Source organism: Dendrobates tinctorius, unplaced genomic scaffold (genome assembly GCF_039654945.1).
Source record: "Dendrobates tinctorius isolate UK_male_01 unplaced genomic scaffold, ASM3965494v1 ptg000127l, whole genome shotgun sequence".
NCBI lineage: Eukaryota > Metazoa > Chordata > Amphibia > Anura > Dendrobatidae > Dendrobates > Dendrobates tinctorius.
The window spans coordinates 12,596,825-12,606,352 of record NW_027361795.1 but is presented as its reverse complement, the minus strand read 5'-3'; the positions used below and the strand labels follow the sequence as shown (position 1 = coordinate 12,606,352).

General features: G+C 47.2%; 1 protein-coding gene across 4 annotated transcripts in view; it reads left to right on the top strand.

Moving 5' to 3' along the window:
- Positions 1-1,947: 1,947 nt before the first annotated feature.
- The window catches only part of NECTIN3 (nectin cell adhesion molecule 3), a 247,782-nt gene continuing 240,201 nt past the window's right edge, over positions 1,948-9,528 (top strand). For 3 of the 4 annotated variants that reach the window (XM_073542523.1, XM_073542524.1, XM_073542520.1), the window contains exon 1: positions 1,948-2,079. In XM_073542523.1, the coding sequence (XP_073398624.1) occupies positions 1,998-2,079 (82 nt within the window). In that variant the 5' untranslated portion in view covers positions 1,948-1,997. Of the gene's footprint in view, positions 2,080-2,466; positions 2,600-9,528 lie in introns of those variants that run through there. The other variant, XM_073542521.1, reaches the window with a different exon arrangement.

Here is a 9,528-nt window from a genome sequence, read left to right as displayed (position 1 = left end):
ACGTATATTAGATGGTACATTGTATAGAATGTATGCATTATTATAGCGCTATTTATTTCACGGCACTTTACATGTGACAAGGGGTGGACATAACAGAAACAAGTACAAAAATCTGGAGCAAAACAAGCCACCGACTGGTATATCAGGAGAGAGGACCCTGCCTGCGGAGGGCTCACAATCTACAAGGGATGGGAGAGGATACAGTAGGTGAGGGTAGAGCCGGTCATGCAGTGGTTTGGTGGATCGGTGGTTACTGCAGGCTGTAGGCTTGTTTGAAGAGGTGGGTCTTTCAGGTTCCTTTTGAAGGTTTCCATGGTAGGCTAGAGTCTGATATGTTGTGGTAGAGAGTTCTAGAGTAGGGGGGATGTGCGGGAGAAATCTTGTATGTGATTGTGGGAAGAGGAGATAAGAGGGGAGTAGAGAAGATCTTGTGAGGATCGGAGGTTGCATGCAGATAAGGGCCCCGTCACACAGTGATCTCGCCAGCGAGATTGCTGCTGAGTCACGTTTTGTGACACAACAGCGATCTCACCAGCGAGATCACTGTGTGTGACAGCGATCAGCGACCGGCCCCCCTGCCGGTATTGCTGATCGCTGTAGGAAAGCCCTGGACTTTTCTTTGGTCGCTGGTCTCCCACTGGCCAGCACGCATCACTGTGTGTGACAGGCGGGAGACCAGCGATCAGCTGGTAACTAACGTACACATCGGGTATCCAAGGGATGTGCGTCCCTTAGAAACCCGATGTGTATGTTAGTTACCAGCGTGCTGATGCAGGGAGCTGGTAACTAACCAACACAGCGACGCCGCGCGCTCGGCGTCGCTGTGCTGATCGCTGGTGAAGCTGTCTGACAGCTCACCAGCGATCATGTAGCAACTCACCAGCAATCCTGACACATTGATATCGTTGTCGGGATCGCTGGTGAGTCGTTATGTGTGACGGGGCCTTAAGTGTCAGGAGACGAGGTCACAGATGTATGGAGGAGACAGGTTGTGGATGGCTTTGTATGCCATGGTTAGAGTTTTCATCTGGAGTCTCTAGATAATGGGGAGCCATTGAAGGGATTGACAGAGGAGAGACCGGGGAATAGCGGGGGGACAGGTGGATTAGTCAGACAGCACAGTTTAGACTAGATTGGCAAGACTGTTAGAAGGGAGGCCACAAAGTAGGAGGTTGCAGTAGTCGATGTGGGAGATGATGAGTGCAGGGTTTTTACAGGTTCTTGATTAAGGAATTTACGTATACGCAATATATATATATATTATAAACTTGTGTATACATTGTATGTGTATAGAGAAATAGATATCTCACCAGTGAGCTTGCTCCATCACCGCTGACCCTATCTGTACAGTATATTAGATGGTACATTCCATAGTATGCATGTATTGTCTATGTGGTGTGTAATATATACATATATATATAATACATATATATACACACGCTGTGTTTGCTGACACACTATCTCTTCGGTATTAGGTGGTACATTGTTGCTGCCGCCCAGAACACGAGGGGTGCACACACTTCTGAGCCTATGGCTCTCTGACAACTGTGGCTGCTCCGGGGATTACCGGGGCGACACCTTCCCCCTGACACGACCACCACACATTCCGGGGTAAGCGCAGCCGCCGGCTGTGATGGTCCCAGACCGGGGACGTGCGGAGCATACGTGACCAGAAATACCTCAGGAGCCCTCACACTTCGCACTGATTTCTCCCGCCGCCTCCTGTCTGCACAACACAGGATCTGGAGGGGACGCTTCTCCCGGGAACCGGCGCCTCAGCTGTTGGGGTGACACATGCTCGTACCGGGGTCCCCAGCAGCTCTCGGGTGACCTCTGAGATCTGTCTGGCCTGGCCCCTCCCAGTCGGCTCGGGTTCTGCGGCGCATCCCAGCCACCACCCCCTCCGTGCTCCGCGCATTGTGAGGCTGGGAGCCGCGTTGTGTTACAGCAGAGCAGCTGCGATCCGGGGAGAGGAGGCAGCGGCATTCCCCGCAGTCATGGCGTGGAGACGGGGCTCCGGTGCTGGACTCGTGCCCTGTGCCTGTGCCCTCGGCTGGCTGCTCCTCTGCAGGGTGTCTGGTGAGTGGTTTCGGGGAGGGGGCGGGGTGCTGCTCGGGGAGCCCTGCTGTGTGCCCGGCTCGTGTCACTCAGCTCCCACAACTTTTTCTTGCAGCGTCATGTTGTGCACGGTTCACCCCACCCTGTGGCCGGTCCCCGGCTGGAGGATGACTACTGTGCCCTGCAGCCATTGTCACTTGTCTGTGAGGACCGTTACTTGCTGCCGACTTGTGTACGGGCAGGAAGTGGGGAGCCCGCATTCCTTCACAAAGTCCGAGCCCGGTCCTTCCCGGAGCGCATCCCTGCCCTGCCTCCCGGCCGGCACTCAGCCCCTCCGGCCGTCCATGTTTCCGTCCATTCTGCCTTTTAAACTTTGGAGCTGGTTCTCGTGCGGACTCTGCGCTCCCCTCCCCCGGTGCAGGCAATTGTCTGCCGTGGGCCGAGCCGCTCTCAGTGTGTGTGATACGGGCCTGCGCTCGGTATTGTGTGCCAGGGACCGGCTACCTCACCGTGACCTGGGAGACCGTGCTGATGTCACCGGGTAGGAGGCGGCTCGCACTGCTGTGTGATGTGTGACAATAGGGATTAACCTTCGCTTTGGTTACCACCTGTGCGTGCACGGCCATTGTCAAGGCTTTCCCTGTTATTCCTCTCTGTGGGAAGAATTGCATGGGCAGGATTAGTGTGTCTGCAACGTGAACCTGACAAGGGCTACTTTATATGGGCTGGTCGCTCACGCGCCCTCGTGTTGGGCTGGTCGCTCACGCGCCCTCGTGTTGGGCTGGTCGCTCACGCGCCCTCGTGTTGGGCTGGTCGCTCACGCGCCCTCGTGTTGGGCTGGTCGCTCACGCGCCCTCGTGTCACCCAATGTGCCCTCGTGTGGGCTGCTCGCCCAATGTTGCCCTCGCGTGGGGCTGCTCGCCCAATGTTGCCCTCGCGTGGGGCTGCTCGCCCAATGTTGCCCTCGCGTGGGGCTGCTCGCCCAATGTTGCCCTCGCGTGGGGCTGCTCGCCCAATGTTGCCCTCGCGTGGGGCTGCTCGCCCAATGTTGCCCTCGCGTGGGGCTGCTCGCCCAATGTTGCCCTCGCGTGGGGCTGCTCGCCCAATGTTGCCCTCGCGTGGGGCTGCTCGCCCAATGTTGCCCTCGCGTGGGGCTGCTCGCCCAATGTTGCCCTCGCGTGGGGCTGTACAAGTCTGTCCGAGGTCGGACTACAATGCACGGTCTGGCTGCAGGTCTCCCGACCATGACGGCGTCATGTACGGTGCCTCAGTGTTTAGCACTGCAGCTTTACAGCACTGGGGTCCTGGTTTCAAGTCCCACTAAGGACAACATCTGCATTTGTATGTTCTCCCCGTGTTTGCATGGGTTTTCTCACATAATTCAAAGACATACTGATGGGGAATCTAGATTGTGTGCCCCAATGGGGACAGAGATGGTGTCTGTAAAGCGCTGTAGAATATTATGCCTCCATATAAGTGACTGAAATAAATATTCTGCACATTGATAGTCTCTGTTTCCTTTTTTGCTAGCAATCCAAGAGAAACACAAAAAAGATGTTCTAAATACCCCTACAAATCTGATAACATTTTTGATTGCAAAAAAGTTTTAAGGGTGTGTTCATTTGTTGCTCAATTGCTGCAGATCTTGTTGGCTAAAATTCCGCAATTGTCCTAATTCAGTTACCTGAAGCAATCCTGTAGAGATGAAAGGAACCGATGTTCTGTCACAGAAATGTCTGCAGTATAGGAATTTACCCTAATATATATTTTTTTATTCATTTATATAGTGCTGTTAATTCCACAGCGATTTACAGACCTCATCATCACTGTCTCCATTGGGGCTCACAATCTACATTCCCCACCAGTATGTCTTTGGAGTACCTGGAGGAAAACCCATGCGAACATTGGGCCTTGTAGATGTTGTCCTTCTTGGGCTTAGATCCCAAGACACTAGGGCTACAAAGCAACAGTACTGAACACCATCAGCTTTTTTAGCCTAATGCCCTGTTCCCCTTTAGAAAACTGATTAAAAGGACTCTGCACAGAATAAATGTTCAAACCAAGTACAGTAGCTTGGTGCTTCATGGTGAGGCCAATAATTTACATTGAACTTTCCCACCTGCTTGTCTTCCCTCTATTTCCCCTCCCCTCTTTGACAGCTCTAGGTTCTTAGAGACAGGGAAGGGCAGAGATAGGTGGGAATGTGTATATAAATGAGTGACCCTGACACAGAGCACCGAGCAACTGTACTTGGTTTGAACAGTCATTCTGTGAAGACAGTCCTTTTAAAATGGTATTAAAAAAATCTCAGAAATGCAACGCTGTCATACACCTTAAAGAGGTATTCCATTCTTGTACATGTATGGCATTTCTCTGCGCTAACAGCTGCATGCTTCAGTGCCTGGTTCTTGAGATTAATGTCTTATTGGCATTTACTATAGATTTGTGATTTTCTGAGGAAATGCCATAAATGTAAAAACTCTGTTAAATTCTGGCCATAAATGTAAAAACTCTGTTAAATACAGTGGGTACAGAAAGTATTCAGACCCCTTTAAATTTTTCACTGCAGCCATTTGGTAAATTCAAAAAAGTTTATTTTTTTCTCATTAATGTACACTCTGGACCCCATCTTGACTGAAAAAAACAAATGTAGAAATTTTCGCAAATTTATTAAAAAAGAAAAACTGAAATATCACATGGTCATAGGTATTCAGACCCTTTGCTCAGTATTGAGTAGAAGCACCCTTTTGAGCTAGTACAGCCATGAGTCGTCTTGGGAATGATGCAATAAGTTTTTCACATCTGGATTTGGGGATCCTCTGCCATTCTTCCTTGCAGATCCTCTCCAGTTCTTTCAGGTTGGATGGTGAGTGTTGGTGGACAGACATTTTCAGGTCTCTCCAGAGATGCTCATTTGGGTTTAGGTCAGGACTCTTGCTGGGCCAGTCAAGAATAATCACAGAGTTGTTCTGAAGCCCACTCCTTCGTTATTTTAGCTGTGTGCTCAGGGTCATTGTTTGTAAGGTGAACCTTCTGACAAGTCTGAGGTCCAGAGCACTCTGGAAGAGGTTTTCATCCAGGATATCTCTGTACTTGGCCGCATTCTTGTTTTCTTCAATGGCAACCAATCGTCCTGTCTGGTTTTCTCCACACATACTGCTTAGAATTATCACCAAAAAGTTCTATCTTCGTCTCATCAGACCAGATAATCTTATTTCTCATAGTCGGGGCGTCCTTCATGTGTTTCTAAGCAAACTCTTTGTGGGTTTTCATATGTCTTGCACTGAGGAGAGGCTTCTGTCAGGCCACTCTGCCATAAAGGCCCTAGTAGTGGAGGGCTGCAGTGATAGTTGACTTTGTGTAACTTTCTCCCATCTCTCTACTGCATCTGTGGCGTTCAGCCACAGTGATCTTGGGGTTCACCAAGGCTCTTCTCCCATGATTGCTCAGTTTGGATGGATGACCAGGTCTAGGAAGACTTCTGGTGGTACCAAACTTCTTCCATTTAAGGATTATGGAGGCCACTGTGCTCTTAGGAACCTTGAGTACTGCAGAAACTCTTCTGTAACCTTGGCCAGATCTGTGCCTTTTCACAATTTTGTCTGAGCTCCTTGGCCAGTTCCTTTTGACCTTGTGATTCTCATTTGGTCTGACATGCATTGTGAGCTGTGAGATCTTATATAGACAGGTGAGTGCCTTTACAAATCAAGCCCTATCAGTTTAATTAAACACAGCTGGACTCCAATGAAGGAGTAGAACCATCTCGAGGAGGATCACAATTAAATGGACAGCAAGTGACTTAAATATGATTGTCTGAGCAAAGGGTCTGAATACTTATGACCATGTGATACTTCAGTTTTTCTTTTTTAATAAATTTTCAAAAATTTCTAAATTTTTTTTTTTTTTTTTTTTTTTTTTTTCAATCAAGATGGGGTGCAGAGTGTACATTAATGAGAAAAAAATGAACTTTTTTGAATTTACCAAATGGCTGCAATGAAACAAGGAGTGAAAAATTTAAAGGGGTCTGAATACTTTACATACCCACTGTAGCTGTAGATTATATGCTCCTTTGTCCAACATCTTATTCTGCCCCCTATACACATAAATAGGGAGACTCCTGTGGCAGCAACTTACCCTCAGGACTGTGGAGTTGGTATAAAATGGAGCGACACAAACTCCTAAAATATATAATAACTTGGGTACTGTAGTACAATGCAGGATGTGCTGTAAACCTTTTCTTAAGAATTTGAGAAAGTTATGAAATGTCCTATAAATGTCTGTTCTGTTCCTGATCTAAGGATCTCGGCTTTTAGTTGAGATGAATCTGTGCTGCACTTTATTTACCGTATTTTCCGCTTTGTAAGACGCACTTTTTTTCCCCAAAATTTGGGGGGAAAACAGGGGTGCGTCTTACAAAGCGGACATGCCTTACCTAGGCTGTGATTGGGGGCGTCCGGCGGTTGCTGGCCGCTGCTGCGGGTGTGTCCGGTGCCGCGTTGTGTGCCCGTCGATGCCCGGGGCTCTGCCAACATTGTGCGACAGGCCAGAGCCCCGGCATTTCCTTAGTTCCCTGTGTGCCGGTAAAAAGATGGCCGCTGGCAAGTGCGCAGATGGGATCTCGGGACCCAGTTCTCGAGAGATGAGATTTGAAATCTCATCTCTCGAGAGGTGGGTCCCGAGATCCCATCTGCGCACGCGCCGGCGGCCATTTTCCCTGGGTTCCCTGTGTGCGCGCGGTGGTGCCTGCAAAAAAATGGCCGCCGCGCGTGCGCAGATGGGATCTCGGGACCCAGCTCTCGAGAGATAAGATTTCAGATCTCATCTCTCGAGAACTGGTCCCGAGATCCCATCTGCGCACGCGCCGGCGGCCATTTTTTTTTTACCGCCACTTCAGCGCACATATACAGGGAACCGAGGAAATGCTGGGGCTCTGGTCTGTCGAACAATGTCGGCAGAGCCCCGGGCATCGATGGGCACACAACGCCGCACCGGAGCACCGGCCTCCAACCGCCGGACAAGTGGAGAAACCTGACACCAGCACAAGACTGCAGCAGCAACAGCACACATCGGAGCCCCCCCTCATCCCTGAATGCGGCCTGCAGCATCACTCCACTCCTGCCTCCTCCAGCAGCGAGCCTGGGACCCCTCTACACCGCAGCCACCAACCCCGGTAAGCAATAAGATGCAAGGATTATAAGAGGCACCACCATTTTATTAAAAAATATTTTTTTCTTATTTTTCTCCTCAAAAATTGTGGTGCGTCTTATAATCCGGAGCGTCTTATAAAGCGAAAAATACGGTATGTTCATGCTCAGTAGTGAGGCAGTGCTGGGGAGCTGGAGTCAGTCAATGGCTTCTCTTACTGACTCCACAACCTTACTTACCCCCAGAGAATAAAATAATTGGGCAGACATTGAAATTCACCATACTGGGTATCTCCTTCCTCGAACAATCTGTGAGGAGGCTCCATACACATTAGATTGTTGGCGAAAATCTCCAGATTCTGTTTGTGTCATTCTAATGTGCACAGGGGCTTTTAGATTGATGTATAGTGTCCTTCTTCTTGCCCCTTTGACAGCAGATGTTTGAGGCATGAAATAAATATACACTTACCTGAACTAAGTGTGCACATTCATGGACTGCTCAAAATAAATTGTCAGTTAAATGAGAGCTGACTCTAAATGTATCTTATAAGTGCCATTAATTCCACAGCACTTTACAGACCGTCACTGTCCTCGTTGGGGCTCAGAATTGAAACTCCCTCACAGTATGCTTTTAGAGTGTTGGGAGAAAACCAGAATACCCAGAGGAAACACAAATTCCTTACATATGTTGTCCTTGGTGGGATTTGACCCCAGCGCTTGAAGCTACTGTGCTAACCAATGGGCCACCATAAACTCATGTAGTGTTCAGTGTTTGCCGGGTTCTTCCAAACAGAATCAGTTATGCAGCCAGACTCGTATGTTTTCTATGGACAACCATAAAAATGACTTCTATCAAGCGGTATAAGGTGTTTTTATAGTTGTATTAATAGTAGTTCAGTTGGCGCATATAGTAGGTTTCCAGGCTCTTCCTATCCATTAGACAGTAAAAAACTGATGCAACACAGATGGCATCCATGTGCTTTGCTTGTTTTTTTTTTTCACGCAAAGTGGGTCTAAAATTGGACATGTTTTTATTTGTGGACCAATGATTACGGAAAAGCAAACAAGAAAACATTGCCAATGACTATAACCAGTAAAGAATAACCTAGAAAACACCGACACTTAAATGAGACCTATGCATCATGCAGTTTTGTATGTAATGGCTTTCTACGATTAAAACCAAATATGTTTTGTTTCCCAGTAGAAATCATGTGTGAACGTTGTATTTTCTTTTTTTTTTTAATGATATGTTACCATTAGCCATTGGAGCTCTAGCCCTGCATATGTCGATTGTTTGCATGTTCAACAGTCTTACAACTTGGTTAATCATAAATGACATAAATGAACTCTGTGAGCTGTGATTACTGTAGAAAAGTGCATTCACTAGGTACATGAGGAATTTTTATTTTCATTTACATTCCATTGATGTTTCTGCTGTTAGGGATAGGTCACTTGTTTACTCTGTGACTCCTTGCTATGAAAAGTTGTATTTCACTAGGTCTTTGTGTCATTTAGTTCAAGAAGATACATCACTAATTTATAAATAAAACCTAGATCTAGTTCCTATGTTGTAGAATTGTGGTGCTATTTCTGCACCACATATCCACAGCACAAATCCCGGTCACACACTGCGGAAAATCTGCAACATGCTCATTATTATGCAGCTTTTTATTGTGGATTGATGTCTGGGACCAGCTGATGGAGCTGGAGGCCTTGGGGGTGGGATAGGCACTGTTTATTATAGGGAACCTGTCACTTCCAAATTAAATGCTAGTTACCTGCAGATATAAGGGTATTCTGGAGGCAATTAGCATTTAACCCCTTCATCATGACATTGGGATTTTCCGCTTTTGCATTTTCATTTTCCCTTCCTCTTCTTCCCAGAGCCATAACTTTTTTTTATTTTTCCGTCAGTATGGCCATGTGAGGGCTTTTTTTGCAGGAAGAGTTGTACTTTTGAATTACATAATTAATTTTACCATATTGTATACTGGAAAACGGGAAAAAAATTCCAAGCACAATGAAATTGCAAAGAAAGTGCTATTCCGCAATTTTTTTTTTTTTTTTTTTACCATGTTCACTAAATGCTTAAACTGACCTGTCATTTCATTACGAGCTCGCAGATACAAGACATGTATGTTATTTTTTTTATTTATGTGGTTAAAAATAAAATGCAATGGTTTTTTTTTTTCACAAAAAGTCGCCATTTTCTGAGATTCGTAGCGTATCCATTTTTCAAGATCTGGGGCTGGGTTAGGGCTTATTTTTGCGGGCTGAGCTGACATTTTTAGTGATACCAATTTGGGGTAGATACCATGTTTTGATC